Source organism: Mustela erminea, chromosome 2 (assembly GCF_009829155.1).
Source record: "Mustela erminea isolate mMusErm1 chromosome 2, mMusErm1.Pri, whole genome shotgun sequence".
NCBI classification, from domain to species: domain Eukaryota; kingdom Metazoa; phylum Chordata; class Mammalia; order Carnivora; family Mustelidae; genus Mustela; species Mustela erminea.
This window is the reverse complement of record NC_045615.1, coordinates 2727768-2755270: the sequence shown is the minus strand read 5'-3', so window position 1 is coordinate 2755270 and position 27503 is coordinate 2727768. Positions and strand designations below refer to the sequence as shown.

Genomic DNA, 27503 nt, shown 5'->3' with positions numbered 1-27503 from the left:
TTCGCGGGGCTCGCCCCCTCCTCGCGCGGCCGCCGCCGCCCCGCGCCACGTCCCCCTCGGCCGGCCTGGCCACTCACCGCGCGGAGGGCCGCGGCTCCCGGGACCGTCGGGGCACTTGGGAGCTCTGTGCGGGGAGACAGGGCGCGGTCAGGGCCGGGGACGCCGGGTCCCCGCGGCAGCCGAGGCCGCCGCCTCCGGAAAAGTTTGCGGCTCGGAAGGGCGGGAGGGGTGGGGAGGGGCGGGAGGGACGCGGGGTCCTAGAGTCGTCCGCGCAGGCGGGCGGGCCGGGAACCCGGGAGGAGCCGAGGAACTTGCGGGGGTGGGGGGGTAGGGAAAGAATCCTGGCGTGGCGGAAGAGGGGAGGCCGGCCCAGGAAACGGGGCCGGATAGGGGTTGGGGTCCCTGCGGACTGAGGTCCGGGATTGGGGGGGAGGGGCGGGATGGGGGGGAGGGGCGGGGGCGGGGAGCCCCCGGCACCCGGACGTCAGGCTGACGTGGAATGGGCCTGGAAGGGTTCTTAGGGGTCACTTGGAAAAGTCAACGCCCTGCATTTTATAAAGGAGACAGCAGTCAGGGATGAAGTCTGTTCAAGGTCGCGCCGAGTGAGGCTGGAACGATACCTCGGCTCTGCCTGCCCCTCCCACCCACGCTCCCCCGCTGCTCCGGGGTCTCCGGGTCCCAGGGTCACCCAGGAGGGGACTGGGAGGCCCGTACCTTGGGGGACGGTTGCCGGGTCTCAATTGCCCGCAGGTCCTTGTCCAGCTCCGCGCTCAGCTTGGCCAGTTCTCTCTCCAGCAAGACCTGGGGGCGGATTATGCGCAGAGACTTGGGCAGTCAGGGCGGTGGGGGTGGAGGGGGCTGGCTGGAGGGCACAGTGGGGGAGCACTGACCGAAGGTCAGATGTGAGAAACTTAGTGGGCAGCAGGACAAAGCAAAGCACACTGTGCTTGGGTAAAGGGCAGGCTCAGGGCCCAGGGCCAGGACAGGCTCCCTGCCTGTGGGCCTGCCCAGAGCTGTGTCTCAAGGTGTCAGGATGGCCCTTCCACAGCTTCTCACTGTCCCTCTCATCGGACCAGTCTCTCCCGTCTCTGTGTCCGATAATGTCAGTCTCTGTGTCTGATAGTGCCTTTTGTCCTGTTACTTCCCTGTTCAAGAGCCTATAAAGCTCCTTATTTCCTCTCTCATCAAGTCTTCTGTGGCTTTCCACAACCTGAGCTCCACTTGCTTTCCCTCCCACTGTCCCTCCAGCCTTTGTCTCTGCACTCCCCCTACACTGACCCCGCTCTCTGCCTGGCCAGGCCCTCCAGCTCGATCTCCGAGAATACTTTCTGACAAATCCACACTGACCACTCCCTTCTCTGCTCCTGCTCTGGTCAACAGACATGTATTCAACACATATTTGAGTGCCTACTCTATGCCTGGCACTGTCCCAGGTGCTGGGGATACAGAGGTAAACTGTATGGGACTGGGCAGGGTCAGAGCTTTGGGTCTCTGGCCTTTGCCCATGGTCACTGGGGCCAACACCACCCAGAAGTCTCCCTCATTTGTTCCCCAGCATAGCTGTCTCCCTCCCCTTCCAACCTATCCAGCAGCACTCACCTCAATACGCTGGGAGGGCTTCTCAACAGGGTCATCCACTAGCGGTTTCTTGGGCTAAGGGTGGGAAGGATGAATCAGAGGGGGTGAACTCACTTTCCAAAATGCACTAGCTAAGGAGTATGTCCATTCTCAGAGGGCCAGCAGGACACTCACCTTCTGTCCAGTCTCTAGTTCTTGCAGAAACTGGTTCCAAGAATCTTCCGTCCAGACATTGTCTGCTCTTTCTTGGCATCTGAGCACCTGCACAGAAGTAGGTGGGCATCAGTCTGAGCAGAGGTGTACTGGGACACTGTCCAGGCCCAAAAAAAAGGCTTGTAGGCCACTGCCTCACCCCTCTGCCTGCCAGTGCCTTCCTAAGGATTTTGGGCTCTCGGGGCTGCCCAGAGCAGGCCCCAAACTGAACGGGCAGTATCTGTGCTCTTCAGCAGAGGGGCCTGGCCAAAGAGCACAGTGCCGGGGGCAGTGAGGGGAGGATGCTGTGTGGGCTACCTGATTTGGTGTCTGGTGTAGGGAGGCTGCTCCAGGATTAGAGTTGAAAGTGCTTCTAGGAAACTCTTCGGAGGGGTCCCAACTTCTTCTAAAGAAAGGGGAGGACATCTCTTCAATTTCCTTTTAGGGAGACTAAGGCACAAGTGAGAAGACAGCCCTGCACATGCTCCCACAGCCCCCTGCCCCCTGCTCCCAGCTCCAGCCTGTGAAAGCAGTGTTACACATTGGAAAGTTACGGGCTCAGAGGTCAAATGCCAGCTCTGCCACTTAGCTGTGAACTTTTGGCGAGTTACTGAGCTCTCAGAGCCTCAGACTGGCATGTATGTGTCACGAAGGGATCCCACCTCTGTGAGGGTGTAGTGAAGCTGTGAGGAAACATGTGCCTGCCACCCAGGAGAAGGCCTAACACACTCATCCACTCCCTGAGTGGCCAGGATTCCCTTCCTGCCGACCTTAGTGAAATAATCTATGTGTGGCCCCACGGCTGTGGCTATGTATGTGTCTGCAGCTTGTGAAGCTGCTCTTCCTAGCTGTCACAGCTCCATGGGCTTGTACACGTGCCCAAGGGTGTGGGTGGGACTACAGCCTAGTCCCAGGAGAACCCTGGGCAGGCCAGAGGGCCTGCAGCCCTGACTCCCGGGCCCTGGGCAAGCTATTTCTGCTCCCTGCGCCTCTGCTCCCTGGGGGTGCAGCATTCAGTGATGTCATCTGTGAAACCACTCCAGCCACTAAGGCTCCACACTGTCACATTTGCCTTCGTTCCCCTCCAGGGCTCCTTTCTTGGCTGGCTTATGTGTTCCAGACAATGTTTGGGTCTGAATGTTTCCACCACTGTACCAAGCTTATCAAAGGATGGAATGTCTGACCGGAGAGTCAGGATTTATTGGTTGTAACTATGACTCTATTCTTTATTTTAGGAATAATAATATTAGTAATACCACTGATAATGAGAATAGAATACATCATTCCTTTTTTTTTTTTTTTTAAGATTTTATTTATTTGACACAGAGAGAGAAAGATCACAAGTAGGCAGAGAGGCAGGCAGAGACAGAGGGGGAAGTAGGCTCCCCGCTGAGCAGAGAGCCAGACTCGGGGCTTGATCGCAGGCTCCTGAGATCATGACCCGAGCCAAAGGCACAGGCTCAACCCACTGAGCCACCCAGGTGCCCGTAGAATATATCATTCGTAATTTAGGGAGGCTCTAGTCATAACTGAGCCTGTATATTAATAATATTTGTGGAGGGGCACCTGGGTGGCTCAGTGGGTTAAGGGTCGGCCTTCGGCTCATGTCATGACCCTGGAGTCCTGGGATCAAGCCCCATGTTGCTCCTTGCTCAATGGGGAGTCTGCTACTCCCTCTCCCTCTGCTTCTCTTCCCACTCATGCTCTCACGTTCTCTCTGTGTCTCTCTCTTTTAAATAAATAAAATCTTTAAAAAAGAATAACACATGTGAAGACTTGCTATGTGCCTAAACCCTCACAACCACCGTGTGGTCCCCACTCAGCAGATGGCTGGCACTGGTTAAGTTCCCCAAAGTAGGGACCCTAAGAAGGAGGAGAGCGGTGAGATGGGGTTGGGGAGAGGCTGTACCGGCTGTGACCACCAGGGGGCGCAGTCCCAGCCAGGAAGCCAGTGCCCCTCTGCAGCCCTGGGACCCTTTTCCCAGGATGGCTCACCCACTCAGAGAAGAGGCCTGGCCTGGCCTGGCAGCTGGTCTTTGCTGGGGCCCTGGATGCCTTGAGTCTGTAGAGGCGGCACAGGAGGAAGCCACTGAAGGTGGGAGAAGACAGGCCAGAGGAGGTGAGAGTTGGGCTTAGGGGTACCTGGGTGAACCACTGAAGATTCCGGCACCCACTCCCACACATGCTTGTGGGTGTCTTGTGGGAACAGGGTTGGGGGTACTCTGGACCACTATATGGGGGCCTTGCACCAACAGCCTTACACTCTTCACCATATCTTCACAACTGTGGGGCAAGTAGTGTCCCCATTTTACAGATGAAGAGACAGAAGCCCAGAGAAATCACAGCCAGGGCGGAGACACTCACTGGACAGTGAAGCTGAGGCTCTTCATTGCCACCTGCCAGGAAATGGGGAGCTCCCCAGAAATGGGCTACATGAACTTCTCAAGTTGAACTAAGCCAACGGGGGAGCCTCAAAGCCAGGCATGGTTTACAAGACGGGGAAACGCAGGCACTGAGCTGGGGTGGGCCACCGGCACCTCTCACCTTTGGGTGATTCCTCAAAGGTCCAGTCCAGCTGCAGGTCTGCGGGAGCAGAAAGGACCAGATCAGGGGTGGGGCAGCAAGCGAGGATGGCGAGCCCCGCGAGGCTGCCTCGGCTGCTCCCAGCAGTCTTCCTGCCTAGGGCAGGGGCTGAGGGGCTGAGTCAGGGCCTGAAGAATGTCCCGAGGGAGGGAAGGAATTAGGAGGGCAGTTCTCTGGAGGGTTTGAAATGCCTCTGGCAGACTCAGGGCCTGAGTGAGCCAACCCAGGCAGTGGACTTGCCCAAACCCTCCTGCTCCTCCCTCCTCGCATTCCCACACACACCCTTTCCCTGACCTTTCTAAACCTGCCCTCACCAAGACAGGTTGGGGAAAATTCCACTTCCTCTTCTCCCTCTTTCCCTTTCTGCACCCCCTTTGCCCAGACCCACTCCTCATGGCGCTCATGACTTTCTGGGGCCTCCTAGGAAAAGCGACTGACCCGCCAGCCGACTTGGTCCCCTTGGCGTGCAGACGTGCCACAAGAGCACTTGCCATAAAGGCAGACCAGAACGCCTCTCTCCAGATCCCACACCTCCAGCTCCTGGACTGCTTTGTCTTCCTTTGCCGCAAACAGCCGTAACTAATTCGCTGTCTCTGATTCCCCTTCTCTTTAAGTAGATTTCCAGCCCCACCAGGATTGCCCCAACCGCCCTCAAGAAAGACCCCAGTGACCTCCATGTTACCAAACCAAAATACTTGACCCATCAGCAATGTCTGTCACATGGACAACACTTGAAATTCCTTTTTCACTGGGCTTCAGGAAGATAACTCTGGTTTTCCTCTCCGCTGTACCCCCTTAGTCGGCTTGCTGACCCTGCTCGTCTCTCAAACCTCTACACACCCAAGGGCCTCAGGGTTCAGTGCTTGGGCCTCTGTCTGCCTCCCCAGGTGATCTTATCTAGTCTTCTGGTTTTAAAAAAAAAAAAAAAAAAAAACCATCTATGGCAGGATTTGCATGAGAATTAGTTGGGGAGCTTTCAATCAAAATCTTTTGGGGTGGGGACGCCTGGGTGGCTCAGTTGGTTAAGCAGCTGCCTTCGGCTCAGGTCATGATCCCAGCGTCCAGGGATCGAGTCCCACATCAGGCTCCTTGCTCGGTGGGGAGCCTGCTTCTCCCTCTGCCTCTGCCTGCCATTCTGTCTGCCTGTGCTTGCTCTCTCTCCCTCTCTCTGATAAATAAATAAAATCTTAAAAAAAAAAAATCTTTTGGGGTGAATCCCCCCATTTCCACCTGCAGCTTAAGCCTCAGCCCTGAACCACAGACTTGCATATTAACTGCCTACTTGACATCACCAACTAGATGATGGACCTCATCAAAAACCTCCATCTTCTCTGAGTTTGGAAGCAACATCTGTTGACTGGCTCCTTCTAAGTCGTCCTTGACGTCTTTTACTCTCGCCACGTTCAATCTACCAGCAAAACCTCATGACGGTCTCTAGAACCCCACCAGGCCTGCTGCTGCTGCCCTGGTCTGAGACACTGCTGGCCTCTAGCCTGGATGAAAGCCGGGCCCCCTACGTGGTCCACTCTGTTCTTCACTGCCTTGTCCCCCCCTGAGCTGGCAGCCAGAGTGAGCCATCAGAGCATGACACTCCTCTATTCACAACTGTCCCTTGACTCTTCAGCTCTTGCAGAGTAAAAGCCAAAGCTTTGGTCAGGGCCCCAGAGGCCCTCTGTGACCAGATCTCAGATCTCATCACTGTGTCTCCATCTCCCATCAGTGTCCCCCTCACTCCAGTCCAGCCTGTCCTTGCTGCTCCAGGACCAGCCAGGTCTGCTTTGGCCTCTGGGTGTCTGCTGCTCCCCTGCGGCCAGGCTCCTCTCTTGGCTCCTTCCCTCCCTTGGCTCCGCTCTCGCTCGCTCTCGGCTGAAATGCCGCCTACCAGGGCCTTCCCTCACTGCACTGGGCACTGACTTTTTCTTTTTCTCACTTACCCTTACCACCAGCTGCCATATTAATTACGTATCTGCTTATTCTCCCTCTGTCTTAAGCTTCACTGGGGCAGGGACATTCTTTTTTATTCCCTCTTTCATTTTCAGCACCTAGAATAGTGCTCGGCACACAGGAAGTGCTCCGTAGACGTCTGGTCAGGGGCTGATTGAACAAATGAGGGACTGCATGACTTCCCAGGACTCTCAGAGGAGACCAGGGACAGTGTGTGGTCATTGTCCTCCCAAGGACAGAAAGGAGTTTGGAGGCTTCTCCCCTTCAGCCTGTATGAGGGACAACCCACCACACAGCCTGGGGTACATAGAAGTTCCCTTTTCTGCCCGTCCGTCCCACAGCCCCAGGCGCTGGAGCCCACTCGGCAGAGAGAGGGCCCTAGAAGGATGTCTCACCTGGCATTTTCCGGTGAATCTGCTGGAACATTCTCCGGTACCAGTCCCTGGGGCTATCAACACTCTGGGATTAGAAAAGACAAAATCAGGCCACCCTCTTAATAGGAAGCCACAGAAGTTTTTCCTTCCTGAGTCCTTTCTCTGTCCACCCTTGAAGTGGGCAGGCTGTCATGAAAAATCCAATAAAGGAACTTTATACAGCACATTACATATGAATAAGGTGTAGAGAAGGATCTCCCCAGTGATGATCCATGCCGAGGCTCTGAGATTTGGGGTGGTTTCTCGTTTTTTTTTTCTCTTTGCTTTCCTATATCTCTGATCTTTCTACAACAAACATGTATTTCTTCTTCTTTTTTTTTTTTTTTTAAGATTTTATTTATTTATTTGAGAGAGAGAGCATGAGAAAGCATGAGAAGCAGACACCCCATGGACTTGGGATCCTGATGCGAGACTCGATTCCAGGACTCTGGGATCCTGACCTGAATTGAAGGCAGCAGCCCAACCCACTGAGCCACCCAGGTGCCCACAAACATGTATTTCTATGTAATGAAAAATAAATGCGATAACATAGGGTTAGAATGGCATTTCACAGCTCCTGCCCCACTGAGACCGAACTGATAGGTATGTGGCCAACTTCAGTTTCAGATGCAGAACTGAAGGCAGGTGGCTGGCTTGAGATAGGGAGTGGAAGAAGGGCAGGGTGCTCAGAGCCCGGGCCCTGGATCCTTCCATGCCGGCCACAGTGTGAGGGCGACTCACTCAGGACTCTGCCAGCTCTCTCCACCCAGCCATTCACTCAGTGGCTGTGCCAGGTCCTGGGGCTAGGAACAGAGGGGGTCCTTGCCCCACAGAGCATTCTAGATCTTCCCTTCCCCCCCACAAACGGCTTGTGCAACTCAGACCACAAGAGCACCTGTATTTTTGTGGCTGATGACCACCCCCAAGCCTCTCGTGGGGGAACCACGGGGTCCCGAAATGGTTTGGTGCCCTCTTGGTGGCTCCCACTTTAATTCACAGAAGTGGAGCTCAGCATGGGTCCCCGAGCCCCATCAGCAGCAGCCCCCAGCTCAGGACTCACAGATCGGGGGGCGATAGGCATGCCGCTCTCGTCCACCGGCCCGATTCCCTCATACTTGACCCAGCGCTTGTCCCGACGCTTGCTGTCCTTGGTCCACGTGGCTGACCAGTTCTGGGGATGCTGGGAGGCAGGGGTCTTCTGGCTCCCCGAGGGCCGGCTCCCAGGGCTGGGCCAGGTCTGATACCAAGCAGGATCTGTGGGGGAAATGAGTAACAGAGCATTAGCACCGGGCAGGGGCCCCCACCTGGACTTGTTTGTCTCTTAGCCCTTCAGAACATTGATCCTGTGGGTTCAAAAGTTTCAACATCTCCTTGTTTGACTTGCTGAGACAGACTTTACAGCCTTCCCCATCCCCTGCAGGACCACGGGCCTTTGTTTATTTTTTAGTTAAAGTGAATGAAAATGGATTTTGTCTTGAGAAATCTGTGCCCGTGTCTGCCTTATCCTTTCGGAGGGCTGTCCTTAAAGCCTTTGGAATGAGGGCTGGGAATCCTTACTTAGAGAAAATGCTGGGGACCATCCTGGCTGGGAAGGCAGCAGGGTGTGGCAGAAATGGCACTGGGCTTGAAATGGGAACAAAGAATTCAGATGCCAGCTCTGCCACCGGCTGGTTTTGTGACCTGTGGCACAGCAAGAAACCACTTGGTGACTCCATTTCTACTTCTGTAACATGAGGGTAATCATGGCAAACATCCAGAGAGAGCTAGTGTGTGTGACCGTGCCCAGCACAGTGCCTGACACATAGTCACAAGGCTCTTGGACAGACACTCATTCACCAGACATGGCAACTGAGTCCTCAGCTTCCTCAGAACCCTTAGCCCCCAAGTCACCAGAGTAGCAGCATAAGGGCATCAAGGCTGGAAGGACCAGGGTTTGAGTCTCAGCTCAGACTCTGTGACTGAGCATCTCTGAAACTCAGGTTCCTCACTGGGAAGAGGTTACTAACGGTACCTTACCTTTCCAGGACATCAAGGGATTAAATGACAGAAGGCTTAGTGTGTCTTTTCAGTGTCCCACATGTTCTAAGCATTCCACAATTATTTGTTAAATGAATAAATTACTTGACACAGTGCCTGCCTCAGTTAGAAGCTTAATAAAGGATCTCTTCCTCCTCAGGAAAAGGGCCCACGGGGGTAGACCTTCACCCAGGAGGTCCTGGGATCTTCTCGACCCCATGGCTCAGGCCAGGATGACTTGTAGGAGCCCAGGGGCTGATGAGCTCCCAGAGCTGCCTCTCCCATCTTCTACTTGGCTGCTGAGTACACACTTGTGGGGTTTGGCCCCTGTCCCCTGCCTCCCAAGGCTGTGTCCCCTGCACAATTACTTCCCCTGGCAGGGTGGGGGGTTTGGGGTGGGGGTGCTAAGGGGCGTGCGGTGGGGGTGGGGGTGGGGAGGGAGGGATGCGTCAGCCTGCTCTCTCCCTCAGTGGATTTCACACTCAAGGGCCATCAGTGCTCACACAGAGAAGGGCAGCCAGATGAGCTCAGAGGCCCAGGACCTTGAGAGCCCTCCATGCTCCTCCCCACAGGGTAGTGCCAGATGGCAGGGCCCGGGAGCCTCTGATCCCCCACCCCCGACACAAGGCTCCTGGAGCAGGTATTCCTGAGCAGACCCACCTGGGTGCCGGGAAACATCTCTCCTCAGGGGGACGTGCCCATTGCACACGGTCCTGGGCGCAGGGTCATGAAACTGGAAATTAAGGGTGTTGGAACCACCATTCCGGATCACAGGCACCTGTGGGGAGGGGCCGGGAGCAGCAGCTCAGGCCCGAAGGTTCCGCAGAAGGGTGGGAAGCACAGACACAGTTTACCCCATAGTGAGGACTGGAGGGCCAGCCTGACCCCCTTGCACATAGCCAACAAGGCTCTCTAGAGCGATCTCCGGCCCCTTCCCTCCATCCCGTTAATCCTCCTGCTCCCCCACATGTCCTAGGAGGTCCCATCAACTCTGGGCCCACAGGAACCCTCTCCTCACTGTCTCACTCACCCGTGCCCCCCGGGAGGAGGACCCTCCGTGGGCCCGGAGATTGCTGGGGATGAAGTCGTCCAGGCTGAGCCCAGCGGGGAGGTTGCAGGGTGGGGCCTGCATGCTTGGGTCAAGGTTGGAGGGCTCCGGGTGTGCCAGCTGCTCCTCTGTGTGTCCTCTGTGGGGAAGGAAGGAGGAAGGGAAAGCCCTGCTGGGCTCAAGGCCGCCTGTGCCCTCTGGGCTCAACCTTGGGGTGGGGGGAGAAGGGGACAGCTGTGGGAGGGGTCGGGCCAGCTGGGTGGGAGCTCAAGGACCCAGGAAACAGGCCTCTGTGGGCACTGGCCTGCAGGCTGCCCGTGCCGGCTCCCAGAGGCACAATGGGCTGCTTGTTAGGCCCTGGGCAGGAGCTCGGGGTGGGAGTGGGGGAGGGGGAAGATAGGCTAGGAAGAGGGAGGCTGGCCAGGAGTGGGCCTGCTGGACAAAGACTTGGGCACACGGGCCTGCTGGCCAGCCCCTCTGGGGCTCTCACTGCACAGCGCGGTCTGCTCCCCCAGAGGGAAGGCAGAGGGAACTGGGGCAGCTGGCAGAGGAGGGCCTGGGCACTCAGGACTTTGTTTCAGTTCCCTGACTCCTCCAGTCCCTCTGTGAGCATCTGCTTGCCAGCAGGCACAAGGGGTTGCTTGGGCTGCGGAAGAGGCCCCAAAACAACAGCAAGGCGACCCGCCTACTGCCCATCGGGGCCAAGGTTATGGGAGGGGGAGTGTGGCGGGGGCATTTCCAGGCAGCAGAAACTACTTCTTCTGAGCACAGAGGAGTGCCAGCTCCCTTCCTCGGCCTTCTTCCCTGGGACTAAAGCCTCAGAGGGCTCAGGGTGCCAGTGGGGGGTGGGATAGAAGGCAAAGCAGTGGACAGGAGCCAAGCTGGACTTGCTCATGGAGACGTGGTGCTGCTGAGTGCCCTCCCCCGGCCACTTTCTTTTATACCTCCTCCAGGCTGGTTTGGTTTTGTTTTTGTTTTGTTTTGTTTTGTTTTGTTTTGTTTTTGAGTAATCCCTACACCTAACATGGGACTTAAACTCACAACCTCAAGATCAAGAGTTGCACACTGTACCAGCTGAGCCAGCCAGGTGCTCCTATTTTCCAGAGGGTTTTTTGGACAGAGGGTCTTCCTGGCAGCACCACGCCTGCCTGCCCAGCCTGGCTCTGCGGTCCCATGCAAGTTATTCCAGGCACCCGGGAAATGGAGGAGGCCAGGCTGTCCAACAGGGCTTGTCTGAGGCTGGGCCTCCCCACCTGTGCAGCTGGACTGGACCAGAACTGAGCCAACCTCCCCTGCTGGGGCCGGACCCATTCTGGCGTTGTGTTCAGAGCTAGGCTTGTGTGTGCCTGAGGGGTGTGGGGGCTCACGGGAAAGGCCCAGGGGGCCTGGTGAGATGCTGTACCTGTGTGCAGTGGAAAAGGGAGTGCAGTGCTCTGAATGGGACTTGTGGGAAGTACCACGGGGCTTGGAGTTCTGATAGGGGGCTGGGATCGCTCCTGTACCCAGTTCCTCCTCAGGCCTTGGGGGCTGGAGGGTGGGAACAAGGCTGGTGCAGTCTCTGTCTCTGTTCAGACTGGGGATCTCTTCTGACATCTGAAAGACCTACTGGGGACATAGCTTTTCCATGCCGTTCCCTGGCTGTGGGGGGAGTGAGAGCTGAAGCTGGAGGAGGGGCAGCTCCCCAGCTGGATCCAATTAGGACTGGGACCAAAAGCAAAACATGCAGACACACCCCAGTTCCCCCGCTGTTCTCCCTCCTTTGAGGGGGAAATTGAGGCAGGGGACAGCAGAAGATCCAGAGGCCTGGGACTGCCTGGCTCCTAGCAGCAACCCCTCCCTTCCCAGCTGACTGCTCGAAGCCAAGCTGCGAGGTCAGCATCAGCAGTCCCAGCCATCAGCTGACCCCAGCCGCCTTCCCTCTCCTCCCATCTTCCCACCCTTTCCTGCTCAGTGAAAACTGTCCTCTAGTAGTCTCGGGAGGACAGGGTGTCCCCCCATACCATCCAACTTTTCAGGGGCTACTGATCCTTGGTGACCCCTCCCCAACATAGATGCCTGTGGCAGGCACACTCCAGACATAGACAAGGGTGCCTGGGGTAGAGTGGGCTGACTTTTTCTCTCAGTGGCTGTGCCAGGAGAAACTAAAAGCCACTTCTCACAGAGAGATGGGGGCATGGAGGCATTGGCCCTGCATCTGGCAGAGGACAGACAGGTGCCAGGAAGTCTCCGGGTCGTCCCAGAATTCTGGCAGTCCTTCACCCAAAGGGCTGGAAGATGCGAAGTCGCTCTCCTGTTTGTAGTTGGCAGACTCCTTTCCACCTCCAAGTATGGCCCTGACCTTGGGGGCTTGGCCCTAGGAGACTTTCCGGGTATTTTCCAGTTACAAGACCACGTGGACAAAGCCACGTTTTCTCGAATTTCGCCTTTTCCAGATCGAGAGGGGACTTCTTCACCTCTTTCCAACCCAGAGCTGGGGATGAGGACCTCAGGGGGAGGGGCACTTTGTCTTCCCTGAGGGTTGGGCACGGGTCCCTCCCCGCCCGTGGCCCCCGCCTCCTCTCCGCCCCCTCCCCTTCCCGGCACCTACCTTCCCCAGCAAGCAGGTGGCCCCGACTGAGGACGCCGGGGAGGGCAGGGGCATCTCTGCCCAGGTCCCGCCTGGTGCAGCCGCGGCGGGCTCTCGAGAAGGGAGGGCAGGGAGAAGTCCGGGCTGTGCCGCTCACCCTCGTGACCGGGTCAGGACGGGCTCCGCGAGGCAGAGAGCCCGAGGAGGAAGAGTGGGATGGACGGGGCCGAGGGCACGCGCAGGGAGGGAGGACCGCGAGAGGCGCGCGGGCGGGCGGCGCAGTTTGTCTCCTTCCAATCTGCGCTGTGGGCCGCGCGGACGGGGTGGAGGGGCCGGCGACTCCCTCTCCAGCCTGCGGGGCGGGGGCTCGGGCCAGCCGGCTGGGGAGTGCGAGTGCCCTTCGTCGGGGCGCGCCGCGGGGACGAAGTGGCCCCCTGCCTAGGGGGCCGGGCCGACCGCGGGCGGCGCCGGGAGGGGCCGCCGAGGGTCCCCGGGGAGCCCGCTCTGGTTTCCCAGCTGCCTTCCCCGGCCCCCACCGCAGGGCTGGCGTCCGGGCTGGGGGTGTGTGTGTGTGTTTAGGGGGGGTGGGGTGACGAGCGCCACTCAGAGTTTCCAGTGACATTTCCAGCGCGTGGGAAGGGAGCCCTGCACGGCGGAGCCAGGACAGAGGGCAGGAATGATTAAAGATCCCGGGTCAAGCCAGCAACTGATACTGCGCTGGCAGCCTCGGAGACAGGACCGAGATGCAGACAGGCTGGGGCCGAGATAAGCCCCCCCCCCCGCCCCCAACAAGTGGAGTGGCTTAGCGGACCGAGTTAAGGCCCCGCCGCCTCCTTCCCCACTTGGGGAGATTTTGTGCTTTTGTAAGCGCGCGTCCGGGCGTGTGCAAAGAAACACACGCACATAGATGCGCGTACACCCCCAAATGGGCGGACGCTCACACACGTGCTCACACCGCCGAGGGCGGCCTGGGGAGGAAATCGGCCTTAGGGAGCGGCCCCCTGGGCGTGCCGCGCCCCTGAAGAGGATGAGGGCGGGGTCCCTTTGGCGGGGATGGGGTTACCAGGGTCTTGGTGTTCTCATACACCGTAGTTGTTTTGATCTTGCTGCTTTTCCGCTGTTCCCGCTGCTCTGACACCAGTCCCAAGAGCCTGCGCCCATTGGCTCCCAAGCCCTCTGGCCATACCGTCTTTTCTTTCTCCAAGCCTCTGTGCCCGCACGGAGCATGTTACAGAATATGGAGGTGCTTAATGAATGTTTACTGGTCATGGAAAAACCAGAGTACTTCTTAGCCCTTGGCTTGGTTCTGGCACCCAAGACCCAAAACAACCAAACTGGGCAATTTCACATCCATTGGGGGAGTGATCAGTGATAAATTATAAAAATATGAAAACATTTATTGCATGACTACTGGGTATAAAACTGGTGTCATGAGGCCAGCATGCACTTTAGGGTGTTTTCCAACCACATCATTCAACTCAACAGTGGAGAAGGCAGGGACTGGAGAAAATATGAAAAAAAAAATTTAATTCCACCAGTATTGATGCTCTTAGCTTTATCTTTTCTCAGTTCAGTTAAAAGAGCTCTCCCAGTGCAGTGAACCAGCTTGAAACAGTATCACATGTGAAAGAGGAAGGAGGCACGTTTAGGTTGTGCAGAAGCTTGAGAGAGACAGGCATGCTGGCCAGCGTCCAGAGTCTGCGGGGATGCCATGTGGAAACAGACCCGCTGCACTAGTAGAAGTGGGACCCTTGGGTGCATACTTGGAAGAAGATCCAAGGTTTCCAAGGAAGAACTTCTAGAAGGATTACAGGGGTTCCAAGCCTACCGATCATGGGCATCTTTCTAAAAGTAATGACTGCACTGAACAGGTTCTTGAATGAGGTCACCTTTAAGGCCCCTTCTAAGAGTCTATGATTCTCCAGGAAAGCTAAAGGATGGGATGAAATGGGTAGCCCCCGGCCACAGAAGACATCTGCAGAAAGGAGGGTAGGCATTCTGGGACTTCTTGAAGATGGGCAGCCATGCATTGTCCTACCCCTAAAGCTAGGTACTTACCTACCCACCCTAGGCACCATCCTCCTCCCTCCCTCAGGGATTAAAATGTGCCCATTTCCCTGTTTTTTCCCCACCTGTCAGAATCCTTGCGACTAAGAAGGGCCACATCTCTTTCATGTTCTTCCTTGCTCTCCAAAGATGGTGAAGCCGAAGATCTTCCAATTCCAGGAATCCTGGCCATACCCTCTCTCACGGGCAGCGAGCGTCTCTTATTCTCTAGGGCTCTGACCTGGACTCCAAGATAAATATTTAATGTAGAGGGTGCAGCTGAGCTGACAAAGGTCCTCACTTCCTGTTCTCACAAAGGGAGGTAGCAGCCAGGGACAAGGAGCTGGGGACTGGCTACCAGTTTCATCTCTATGGGAATAGGGAGCCCAGTAAACAGCTCTGTAGGTGGTGGTGGGTAGGCCCCACTGGAGACCTGAACCTTTCTCCTGAGGGGCTCTATACTTAGTGTTCCCTGGTGGCCACTGGGCCTCATAGCAAAGAGGATGAGAGATTGGTAGGAGCATAGAGCATAAGGAATCTTGACTAGTCGATTCCTCTCTTTCTGCACGTATTTGGGGAGAAGACTCCCTCCTCTGAAAAGTGGGAGATTAAAGGAGGGAGGAGGAAGTAGCAAAGTCCAAAGATGTAGCCAAGAAACAGGTATCTGCTTTTTCACCTTCTCCCTCGAGCCTCAGTTCTACTTGCTGTGGGCCTAAGCCTGAAGACAGCTGGCATGGTTTAGGGATAGGCTGTCCGCAGGTGACCTGGCTGTTGTCAACCAAAGAGATTCTTTTCATCCCAATGCACTATCTGCTCTGGTGACTCCCTTATCTAACAGGGACCTCCTTCCCTGTGACTCTTTCCCTGTCCCTGGCACTGCCTTCCGTCAGGGGGCTGCCTCTGCCTTCTCAGAGTCACCTGAGCCATAGTAAACAGAGTTACATAACTGCTCTGTTTTTCCTAGCTATCTGATCCCGGTCAGCAGTATGCCCCACCCCCACCCCCACCCCCGCTCCTCAAGCCTGCCACCTTTTGTTCTGCAGTTCTCCCCAGGTGGCACCCATGTCAACACAGATGTGTCCATGCCCTCCATCCCAGGGGAGATTAGCCAAGAGATTCCCAAGAGATGTGGCTCTTCATATGGAGCTGGAGAAGGTGGTGCTTGTTCATACAGGAATACAGGTCACTCTGAAAACCAACCTCTGTCACCAAGAAAAAGGATGAACGGAAAAAGCCTTAAGTGGCTTTTTATTGTAAGTGAGCAGAAAATTGTTTTATTTCTCAAATGGAAAAACGGAAGCCAGGGACCCCAGAAGACATACACCTGAACTCTCAATTTCTGGAGCAGTGTATCTAGTACTGGGAGTCTGGCATCTGAATGTCACACTCTGAGATGTGCCCCTGAGCAGCTGAGTGGCTTCCTGGCCCTGCACCGCAGTCCTCCCACAGTAGGCAAAGAAAGGGCATCTGCTATTCCTTCCCTTTTCCTCCACAGGGATATACTCTGGCATATTCTTTAGTTAGGCTTTGAGCAGGTTTTTAATTTGGCTCTCAGAAGAGTGTTCTCTTTCTGCCAGGGGGACTGAGCAAGCAGATGGAATCGAGTGAAAAACTATCCACCACAGGTCAGATACGGACTGTGCCTGGCGGCCAGGGTGTGAGTGGACCCTCACGGGAGTGGAGAAAGAGGCTTTCAGGCCTGCCTTGCTCTAGTCTCTCACAGCACACGTGTGATGTAACAGGAACCATCTATGTGGGTTCTCGGAGTCAGTCACATCCCAACCCCGGAGGCTGCGACAGAACTCAGCCTTTTGTCCAACTGTCTAGGCTATCTTCAAGGAAGTCTTGACACTGATATCACATCAGCAACTGTTCTGTCTCCTTCTATGGATGAGCAAACAAGCATCATGGGCACATGGCGTGTCTTTGAGAAGAACTGAGCTGGATGAACCTCTTTCAGTTCTCAGGAAAGAAAGAGCAAGTGGCGGTCAGCTCTTTAGAAAGCAGATTTTATGAGGGAAGAATAAATAAGTGATGACCTCAGAGGGAAAATCCAGCCAAGTCAACTCAGCCACAAAGAAGGACACACAGAGCAGGGGCTGGAAAACTAGGTCTGCATCGACCTTCTTTCCTAGTGCAGGTAAACTGAAATAAGGAAGATAAGAGGGTGGTTTGTTGATCGGAGCCCGACCTCATGGTGTCCACTGGCCTCCAAACAAAGAATAACCTTGTCTTCCCACTCCCTGAAGTCTACGACCAGCCTTCTCCTGAACTGCACCAACATCAAAAAGACTGTCTAATTTACCATTATGTTATTGATCTACTGGACCAAAATTGATTAGTTTCTCTCTAAAACCTGCATGTCATGATAGAAAACCCAGGAAGACCATGTGATTACATACAGCAGGCAAGAAGGTAGGGAGTCAGTCTACATGTGGTGGCAGGTAAACAGGAGTTTGCATTTTAGTTCTTAATTTCCAGGATTTTAAGTAACCTTTTTCACAACTCTGGAAGTAAGGGCAAACATTGCCTCATTTTACGGAAGGTTTAGCTGAGGTATAAGGACATTGCTAAGTCAGGACCCTATTTGGATAACAAAGATTCCAAAATGCATACCCAGCTTATCTGAACCTAGAAATCCGGGCTTGTTTTCTGGCCTGTAAACTGCACTGTGGCCCTTGATGGTACTGTGCTTACAGTACAGTTGCCTTACTCAGGCCTGGCAGGGATTCCTGCCAGAATTGGTAAAATGCCTTCATGGATACAGTTATCCACTCCAAGGGCCCTGGGTGCTTCCCCTTCCCTCAGTCCTCCAATTATTTTCCCTTGTGAATCCACAGTGCCCCGTGGTATTTCTACTTTGGGGAGGAATCAAAAGGCTGATCTTACACTTCCTTTTCTTGTTAGTCCGGCTCCACATTCAATGTCTCTCTGGCTCCTTTTACTTTTCCCAAGATGGAACTCATGCCTGTCTATTATTAGGATCATAAGCAGAGTTATTAAATTACTACAATAAAAATTATCTTTATCTTTTATAAAGACTATATGTTTTCTGGGATGTCTTTCTTCCTTTCCTACAAGTAGTGGCCTCTGCTAGAGAAGGCACAGCAGGAGCTGGGACTTGAGCAGGAGTTAGTGGTGGGCCGAGTGCTGGGAAGGAGGGTGGGACAAGGCAGTACAGGGAGAGGCAACACTGCAGCCCCCAAAGCCTATTTAAAACTAAAGAAAGAGCTGAGGAGGTAAGGGAAAGAGGCCTTTTTTTGTTGTAATGAGATTCCTTTATCAAATACCAGACCAGACATCAAACAGCAGACTTTCCCTTGATTTCTGGAATTATTATTAAATGGGTAAGAGCCAAATGTAAGTGCCTCTACCAGGAAATAAAGGAAATAAAGACACAGGAAGCCAATTAAGTTATCATTTAATTTTAACAGTTTTTTTTAAGGTGACTTCCAATTTACAATAAGAAAGTTTTAACAAGTTAGTTTCTTGATCACAAAAGACTTGTTAATTTCTGCCAATAAATAACATTTCCACCATTTTCTTTAACCTAACCCAAAACACGAAAAAGCAAGTAATCTCTCAGCACAAGCAAATAATCCATCATTCAGAAAAGCCTTTTAAAAAATGACATCATGAGCTAATCTATGTCTGACCACCTCATTTAGGAAGCAAAACCAGAATCCTTTCTTGGAAAATGCCTGCTAACATTTCCACTGGGAAAAAAATACTATTGGTCACAGTGTATTGAGAAAGGAAAAGTAAGGCGTTCATGACGGCATCTTAGAAAAGGTTCTCTAACAGACCAAAAAACCTGTCTTTCTTGCTGAAAATCAAAATCTGTGGTAAGCTTCCTTCTTATTACAAGCACTTTCAGTTTAACAAGCTAAAAAAAAAGCCCAAAACAAAACCCACAAAACGTTATTTGGAGACAGCTATGTCAAGGGAGTGAAGGGGATCTGGGCAAGAACTTACAGGAAGGCAGTATGCATGGCCCTACTTTAGAGCTGCTCAGAGGGATGGTCCACAGCCATGTCCTTGCTTCTTGATCTTAAACCACCTTGACTTGTCATGAGGGTGTAGAAGAGGAGAAGATGCATAACCCTGTCTCAGACAAAGGTGTTATTTAGCAAGTCTTGCCAAGGTTGCTGGGGCGTGAGGCCAAGGCCTCCCGGGAGGGAATATCCTCGCCAGTATCATCTTTACCTTTGTGACTGCATAGATGAAGGCAGCTAAGCCTGGCCCCATTCACTTCGGCTGACTAGACATATGCAGGGCAGACCATGAGTCTCAGAGTAATACAGGTCCCCTCTTTCACACTGTGGCAACGGCACAAAGCTCTACTGTTAACACAGTTCTCTGTACAACTCAACAGTAACAACCCTTTCTTTCCAACTACACAATTTTCTCTAGACACATCTGCTCTTTCCTGGGAGCATTTCACCCGAGCCGTGCTGAAGAGGGACTACGGCAACACAATGCTTGCAACTACCCTTCAGGTCATCCAGACCCTCCTCTGGCTCCTGTTGGGGCCCCACAGGCTGCCCTTCTAATAGCAGACTTCTGGAAAGATGTGGACCAGGTGCCAGGCAAGATGGTACCCATCATTATAACCACAAATGATTTAGGAAATTGGAAACTCATTCCCATAACTGGGGCTTTGGGTTTACCTTCCCTGTGAAATTGTTTCTGCCTAGGTATGAAAAGCTGAATAATGCTCTGAAAAAAACTTGGGTTCCACTGTTACTATAACAACCATAGCAAATATTGGGGATTCTAGAATGACATGGGGTCAGAAATAATTTTCAATACAAAAACTGGAGGAAAAAATCTGATAATGAATAGAAAGAAAAACTATAAACTAGGTCATCTGGGATAAGTTCTCCCTAAAATGTGAACTGTTTTATTTACATAAAACAAAGGAGGGTGGAGGGAAGTGATTTTAGCCTTACTTCTTCTGAGAGGCTGGAGACTCTTGAGTAACGACCATGTAAACCCAGCTGCATGTCACATAAGCATGGTTTATAGTATTTTCTTATGAAGACCAGCTACCTCAAATTTTGTTTTAATATTATTTAGAAGAGGATCTATGGGACAAAGACAAGGCTGAAAAGCCCCAAAGTTATCTAATTTTAGAAATCTCACCCTTGCTCCTTAATGACATTAAATAATATTCTGTTGGCAAAACAAATAAAAGGATTTTTCTTTTCCTATTTTGAGCAGTGTCAGGAAGTCATAACTAAGTTATTAGGATAAGATATCAAATCTTTGCTATTGACAGGAATTTGCCTCACTGAACCACAACTGTTTGTGTCGGAACAGAAAAGGCCATGTAAATATAGACAGAAGGATATGAGAAATACTGATATTCCTGGAGAGTCTGATTTTCCTATCCCTAGGCAAGGAGCCAGATCAAGCCCATCAGAGTGTGATACACAATTTTCACTGTGCCGGTTAGTACCCAGTCAAAAAAGGGCAGTTACGCCAATCAGCAATGTCTGTCCCATAACCAAGTGTGTGCCTTGAGGTTTTAAAGAAAAGTGAGGCTGCTTTTGTTTAAGCATTCCATTAAACACACACACACACACACCCCCCTTGGCTTCTTGGGTTGTTTTTGCTCTAAATATTCAGAACACAGAAATTTTAAAAGTATGTATGTTTTAAGTTTGTGTTAGATGAGTTTTCAAATTTTTATTTAAAAAACAAAAACCAGTCATCCTGGGTGCCTGGGTGGCTCAGTGGGTTAAGCTTCTGCCTTCAGCTCAGGTCATGATCCCAGGGTCCTGGATTCAGCCCCACATCAATCTCTCTGCTCAGCAGGGAGCCTGCTTCCTCCTCTCTCTCTGCCTGCCTCTCTGACTACTTGTGATCTCTGTCTGTCAAATAAATAAATAAAATCTTTTAAAAAATAGACATCCAATCAATTCGAAATTCCATATGATGTAGATGTAAAACAAAATTAGAAAAACTAGTCCTTTGGAAGTGTCATTTTTTAAAATGATATTTCAGTAAAGTATACAGGTATGCACCATGTCTAAGGAACTGATATACGAAGTGTTTTTCTCCCCCCAGATGGGAGGAGTTGAAGAAAATAAGGTCCCTAGGGGCCCTAAAGTAAAGGGGAATAAGAGAAAAGCATTTTTAGTATCTTTAAAACATGCAGAGGGAAGATTTAATAAAACAGAGGAGGCTTTGAGAATGGGGATACTACAGAGCTCTGACATCAGCTAAAATGTTTGAAATGATGGCCTTAGACAAACCTGGAACAGGCAATCAGCCATCCTGGGAGAGTAAAACATTCAAAAACATGCTGAAAACCCTCCAATGAGGTCTAAAGTGAAAAACAAGTACTGTTGTCACAATATGTATATCCACATATGGATATATCCACATATCCCCAAGGCTCACACCTTCTGAACCGTCTTGAGTCACAGGTGCAAATACAGATGAAAGTACAGACTGATGGTCTCATTTTCAGAAGCTACATGTACCACATGGAGACACATTTATACACAACTTTCCAAACTCTTGAAACACATACCTCAACTTTCTATAGAACATAAGAAATAACTTTACCTTTAGAATTCAATAGAATTTGAATTTTCAAACCTAACTTCCTTGTTGCTTTATTATAAACTCACTCTGATTTTCTTGCATGACTTCTTACCTCTCTGGCTGATCTTTCCACAGCTCACAGGGCACCTGTAAAATACTTTTTTTTTTTTCTTTTTGAGTATAGTTGACTCATGTTACATTTCAGATGTATGACTTAGTGATTTGACAAGTTTATATATCATACTGTTTACCACAAGTGTAGCTACCATGTGTCCCCCCCTTACATCCCTATTATGGTAACATTGACTGTATTTCTTATGCTGTGTCTTTTATTTCCATGACTCATTCATTCATAACTGGAGGCCTGGATTTCCCTCTCACCTTCACCCATTTTGCCCATCCCCCTCCATCTGTCAACCCTCAGATTGTTCTCTGTATTTATAGGTCTTTTGCCACACCTCTGTCAAGGAACCTTGCTTTACTGTACAACTTGTTTTTGAGAAGATAATTAAGACATTCATAAATAATAATCCCTTCACTAGACCAGTACTTTCTTGCTTGCAGGATTTTCAGTAACTATTTCACTACTTGTCTGATGACTGAAGCCCTTAAGAGTGGTTTCTACCTGCAGACTATGTAAGTGTAACAGCCTCAGCTAGGAGAAAAGAGAAGGAGAGGAGACTCGCATCCATCAAATCTGTCATGTGGACTGACCTTCATCTTAGGTGAGATTTCCAAAACAGTGGTCCTTTCTACACTGGGGCTGGGGGAAGGAGGTCTGTGAGGCTATCCGGGTGAAGAATTCCCTCTTTGAATATAAAAAAATGATGATCAGTAAAGATACTACTCAAGACTTTGTGTCCCTCCTTTCGTAGGTTTTATTCATGACCCAGTAAGAGGTCTGTTCTCTCCTTCCCCCATACCCTCCCTACCATTTTTTAGTGACAGAGCAATCCATGCTACCAGATTCCAAGCCCTAAAATACTTTGATCTCTGTCATAAACTGGGAACTGTTAGCAAATGGTATAGGAAAACAGAGACAGATAGGCTAAATCCTCATTCTTCCAGTGAAATTATGCGGGTCTTTTTTGGAAAAAGGTTTCTGGTGTCCTTAAAGCTTACTTAACGTAAAGCACTATTGTCAGGATGCTTGCTTCAATTTGCTGGACTCCTACCTCCTAAATGATTTTAAGGATTCTGTCAATAAGCACTTTGGTGTAGTATTACCCAGACATGCACAGTCACTGCGAAGTTGACCAATGAGTATTATGACATGGCACCTGTCACCAGACTAAACTAAAAACGGGAGCCCAAGGATCACCGAAATTTCTTTCCCTCGCTAGTTGTTACTTGAAAAACTAAGCTATTCAAAAACTGAATCTGAACACTTGTTTTTGTATTCCAAAATATGCTGACAGAGACTGACATACAGTTTCAACCTAATGAGTGTTTAAAGATGGAGAAACATCACAGGAATTGATATACAATATAGGAAATCCTCATCATCCAATGCCCTTTAGCAAGACTTCTAAATCATAAGGGGATCACTCTACCCTAGTCAGTTTCCATTACCCCTGTTGGTTTTTAAAACACTGACACAGAAAAGCAGAAGGACCACAGGGAGAACAGACACAAGTGCTGATGCAATCACATAGCAGGACATAAACGCCTCTTACTACCAGGAGTGCTACAGAGGGCATTCGTACAATATTTAGAAATGTAGCTTCCTTTGCAGTTGGGTACATCACTTGGGCTTCAAAAATGAAAGCAAACTGTTCCAAATGTCCGAAGCTCTAAGGGAAGTTTAAACCCATCATGCCCATGGCTGGAAGAAGAAATTTTGAGTAACTCTAAGAAAATCCCTCACTGCTTTTATTCTGCCTTACTAGAACATAGAACATACTAAAAAGAACTAAGAGTTCAGAATAAAGTAGGTTATATGGAAAACATCTCCTTGGCCCTCAAATCACTGGGTTTGGGTTATTCATTTAGAAGTTCTACTCTAATCAAGTTTTCCGTAAGAAGAGAAGTTTTAGCCACTGAAATCTGAGCAATCTTCTTCAACGGCACCCTGTAGACAGGGAAAAGGAAAACACCCTCTTATGTTTGAAACACTATTATTAGTCTGAAATGAAAGATATTACCTTCCAAAAGAACAGGAGAAAAGGCTGGCTAGTTCAAAACCAGGGTGGAGGTTTCCAAGGCCCTTTTATTAGGGGAAGGTCCCCTCTGCAGCACAGAACTTCACATATGTATCAGACAATCAGATCAGTTCTTCAAAAGTAGGAAAAAAAGGGAAAAACAAAACAGATGCACTTTTTCTATATATTAAACATAAATTAAAAACAATTTATAAAATGGTCACCTTTCTTACAGCATAAATGCAGAGTGAATTATGAATGCACCTCCAGGTTTAAGTTGTTAAAGTTGTTTTTGTTTTGTTTTCCAATAAGAAATAAATAAAATTTGTTCTTAAGTTTTGGATCCACCTGTGCCACAGCAGGGCTCTGCGTCATTATTGGCTCTTCTCCCCCTGTCACTCCTGTGCGCAGCACTGGGCTGTGCAGGGCCCACCAATTTCACTGGCCCATCAGGGTACTGGCTGTCTTTTCGGGGTGGCATCCGCTCATTAATTCGGTCCAGACCTCGGGCTTCTTCAAAACTCCGGATCCTGTGCTGAAGTGAAAACCCTCTGATGGCTACAGGAAAACAGGAAAGGGAGGAGCTCGATTAGACAACAAAGCAACAAGCTTGAAGTTTTTTAGCATACAGCAACTTCCTAGAGAAAACCATAGAAGGGTCGGAACACATGTCTGGTGAAGGTAACAGGCAATATTTGACTTGAATCAACCTCACCTGAAGCTACTGCATCTTATGGCAAATAGGGCAGTTGAAACTGTGCAAGTAATTTTCACAGAAGCTCATTACAATTAATCATGGCATAAGTAAACCTGACAAATGGCTAACAAGTTCATTCTGAACCTCAACACATTTGAGTAAGGATTTCTTATGGGCCTGAAACATGCTTAATGTAAGAGAAAAGGCAACATTGGAATAACAGAACAAGTTGAACAGAGTAGTCAACTTGAGCACGAACAGCATACTGATCACCAAAAAAATAATAAAAAAATAATAAAAGAGCTCATCTTTTCATTTAGAAGGACAGCTTTTTCTCATGCACAACCAGGAGCTAAATGTAAGTTAAAAGGCATCTAGATAATAGCTTCTGGATATCTTCCTTCTGACTGAACTTTTGTATCACCAAGGAAAGACATTCCCATTTTGAGCTACCTTACATAACAACACAATTAAATTAATAACACAAGTTTATAAATTCTAATGATTTTCTTCGTCAGATTCCTAGATGACCTGTTACTCAAAATTTGTTTTCAGAGAAACAGAGATAATTTAGCTTGACTTCCTTAGGGCAACCTCAGAAACAAATCAAACTAAATCCTAGTCCACTTTTGCCTCTGCTCTTGATATCCTTTAGAACCATTAGATAAAGAGGCTGACCTATTTGAGTTTCTAGTAATCACAAAGAAGTCACTTCTATATGGAAGGGCTACAGGATTAAACCACCTGATTCCTCATGACCAGTTGCTTAAGCTTCAGCCATTGCATTAAAACTGACAGAGTCCACAGAGGACTTTAGCTATGGAGAGGGTCATTTACATTAAACAAATACGGGATACAAAGGAAACACTTTGTGAGCATGCCTAGAAATATTTATCCCTTTCCTCACTGTTACAGTTCTGCTGATGCAATAATAGACGATTTCAAATGCTGACACAACTCTTTAAAACTAGTAGACAGACATAAGATCACATCTATCATAGGAATATGGCCATACCTTCCCGGGCCTCTACCGCTTCTACTGTGGCTGTAAGAGGCAGGAGCAGTGGCATGCAAAAATGAAGACAGAAAAAGAGTGAGTAAACCAACAGTATTGCTGCCAGCACAGACAACCCAGGCTCCCACCTCAGCCTATTCCCATCCATAATAAAGGTCAACTAGTTAGAGAAGCAAGGATTACTGTGAAACACTAAATTGGGGGGAAATATGATGTGGGAGAGTTTCTAATACTTTTAACATTTTGGGTGGTATGGGAACCCTTTTAGCTAATAGCATTTATAGCTAAGACAATGGGTCAGTCAAGCTGACTATAAAAAACCGAAAGTTATGTTGCTTTCCTCATTTTTAAATAGCCAGCTGCTAATGTACGTTTTGACATTCCTGTATCAAAATAACTTGAGTCAAATAATTTAACATTACAACTGTTCTTTAGTTTCTAATAGCTCAGATGGTATTAAATGCACTGTTGCTAGGTCCTACTCAAAACAGTTACTTGAAACTACTTATTGTTCTTAAGGAATTTATGTGGGGTCCAACTGTCCTTTTTAATTACTTAATAAAAAAAGAATGGCCTTTGAATAACAGATTAGCATTTGGAAGGAGAGAAACATGGGTTTTAAGTGAGTGGTTATTTCTTGCCCAGGGGTGGAGTACTAAACTGGCAAAGACATAAAAGTACTCAATACCGGACACAAACTCCTGTACCATCTGGGATAGGAGATCTAGTAAAAGCAGCCATTTCCAACCCATATGGTTTCCATTCACTGTGCAGGAGAGAGCGGGCCAATTATTAAGAGGACCTTTTCCTTTGGTGATGGAAAAGGAAGCAATTTAAAAATTAGTGTCAACAGGTAAACTTCCTTGCATCATCTTTTTAAAGCAGTAAAACCCCTAATACATGAAAAGGTTACAGGTTGTTGCAAGAAAGATCTTATTAGAAGAACCCTCTCAGTTCCTCAGTACTGATTTTTACAAGTCAGGGAAAAATAATGAACAGGACAGTTTGCTGTTCCTGAGGTTTTGATATCAGTAAGAGAGGAAAAACTGGAAGAACTGACAGTTAGCTTCCTGTCACAATGTGAAAACTGGAAACTTGGAATCAATTTATCGAGTGCTGAAATTTGTCAACCACATGTAGGCCTGTGGTAAAGCAATGTCACACCCTCTCTAATCTCCTCAAATAGAACAAATAAATGTTCACAAGAAAAGGTAGTGCCTTCAAACAGTACATCCCTCCTGCTGTTACAAAGTTGAAGAACAAAGCATAGCCTGAAATTTGTATATAGGTTATTGGTCTAATTAGATTTTAAGTGTTATGTGGTGAAATGTGTACTAGTATTACACTGTCTTGGGTCCTTTTGGAATGCTTTTTTGCACTGGGTATAAAGACACCAGCCTGCATTAAGGGGCATTATATATAAGAAAAAGTCACAAACCCCCCCGAGAAACTGGTTTATTTACATTTAATTTATATTTATATAAATATTTTATTTTATTTCTTTACTGAAACATAATTCACATACTATAAAATTCAGTTATTTAAAGTGTACAGTTCAATGATCTAATATATTTAGAGCTGTATAACCATCACCACAATCTATAGTTAGAACATTTTCATCACCCTCAAAAGAATGCTATTTACCTCCCTAATCCCTTTCCATTAATCCTAGAGCCAACCAATAATCAACTTTGTCTCTACACATTTGCCTGTTTTGGACATTTCAAATAAATGGAATCGTACCATATGTGATTTTAGTGATTGGCTTCTTTCACTTAGCATGTTTTTGTTTTTTTAAAAAGATTTATTTATTTGACAGAGAGTGAGAGAGGGAGCACAGCAGGGGGAGGGGCAGAGGGAGAATTAGGCTTCTTGCTGAGCAGGGAGCCTGACACAGGGCTCTATCCCAGGACCCTGGGATCATGACCTGAGCCAAAGGCAAACCCTTAATGACTGAGCCACCCAGGCTCCCCTCATTTAGCATGTTTTTAAGGTTTAGTCCCGTTGAAGCATGTACCAGTACTTCATTCCTTTCTATGACTGAACAGTACACTACTGTGTGAAGAGCCACCTCATTACGTGATGGACATCTGAGCCATTTCCACTTCTCGGCTCTAAAGAAAAATGTTGAAGTGAGTATCTGCGTACAAGTCTTTGTGTGGATATGTTCTCAGTTTTCTGGGGGTATATAGCTAAAAGTGGAACAGCTGGTCATAAGATCAACTGCATGTTTAAGCATCTAAGGAACTGTCAAGATTGGTTTCCAAAGTACTGCACCATTTCACATCTCCATCAGCAGGGTGTGAGGGTCCTAATTTCTCTACATTCTCATCAGTACTTGCTACTATCTGTCTTTGTGATCACACCCATCCTGGCGGGTGTGAAGTGGTATCTTGTTGTGGTTTGGATCTGTATTTCCCTAACGTCTAATGATTGAGCAACTTTTCCCATGCTTGTTGGCCACTTGTATGTCTTTGGAAATGCCTATTCAATTTTACCCATTTTTTAATTGGGTTGTCTTTTTATTATTCAATTACAAGGGTTCTTTCTATTTTCTAGATACCAGTTCCTTATCAAACATATGATTTGTAAATATTTCCACCCATCTATGGGCTGCATTGTCTTTTCACTTTCTTTTTTTTTTTTTTTTTAAAGATTTTATTTATTTATTTGACAGAGAGAGAAATCACAAGTAGGCGGAGAGTCAGG

The 27503-nt window shown here is 49.5% G+C and overlaps 2 protein-coding genes and 1 long non-coding RNA gene across 7 annotated transcripts in view; 1 reads left to right on the top strand and 2 right to left on the bottom strand.

Annotated features, from left to right (window-relative positions):
- SORBS3 (sorbin and SH3 domain containing 3) overlaps positions 1-20141 on the bottom strand; it is a 29029-nt gene extending 8888 nt beyond the window's left edge. The window contains exons 1-13 of one of the 4 annotated variants that reach the window (XM_032332137.1): positions 18362-20141; positions 14473-14627; positions 9757-9913; positions 9387-9504; positions 7771-7964; positions 6693-6756; positions 4315-4353; positions 3766-3859; positions 2089-2176; positions 1753-1839; positions 1600-1653; positions 715-801; positions 78-124 (exon numbers count right to left, since the gene is read on the bottom strand). In XM_032332137.1, the coding sequence (XP_032188028.1) occupies positions 78-124; positions 715-801; positions 1600-1653; positions 1753-1839; positions 2089-2176; positions 3766-3859; positions 4315-4353; positions 6693-6756; positions 7771-7964; positions 9387-9504; positions 9757-9913; positions 14473-14579 (1136 nt within the window). In that variant the 5' untranslated portion in view covers positions 14580-14627; positions 18362-20141. Of the gene's footprint in view, positions 1-77; positions 125-714; positions 802-1599; positions 1654-1752; positions 1840-2088; positions 2177-3765; positions 3860-4314; positions 4354-6692; positions 6757-7770; positions 7965-9386; positions 9505-9756; positions 9914-12361; positions 12884-14472; positions 14628-18361 lie in introns of those variants that run through there. The other 3 variants (XM_032332138.1, XM_032332139.1, XM_032332140.1) reach the window with 3 other exon arrangements.
- Positions 20142-21099: 958 nt separating this feature from the next.
- The window catches only part of PPP3CC (protein phosphatase 3 catalytic subunit gamma), a 96066-nt gene continuing 89662 nt past the window's right edge, over positions 21100-27503 (bottom strand). Inside the window, exons 13-14 of one of the 2 annotated variants that reach the window (XM_032332141.1) lie at positions 24795-24824; positions 21100-23640 (exon numbers count right to left, since the gene is read on the bottom strand). In XM_032332141.1, the coding sequence (XP_032188032.1) occupies positions 23414-23640; positions 24795-24824 (257 nt within the window). In that variant the 3' untranslated portion in view covers positions 21100-23413. The remainder of the gene's footprint in view (positions 23641-24794; positions 24825-27503) is intronic. The other variant, XM_032332142.1, reaches the window with a different exon arrangement.
- Positions 24746-27503, top strand: part of LOC116584172 — a 59611-nt gene continuing 56853 nt past the window's right edge. The window contains exon 1 of the long non-coding RNA XR_004283078.1: positions 24746-24872. This is a non-coding gene — a long non-coding RNA (uncharacterized LOC116584172). The remainder of the gene's footprint in view (positions 24873-27503) is intronic.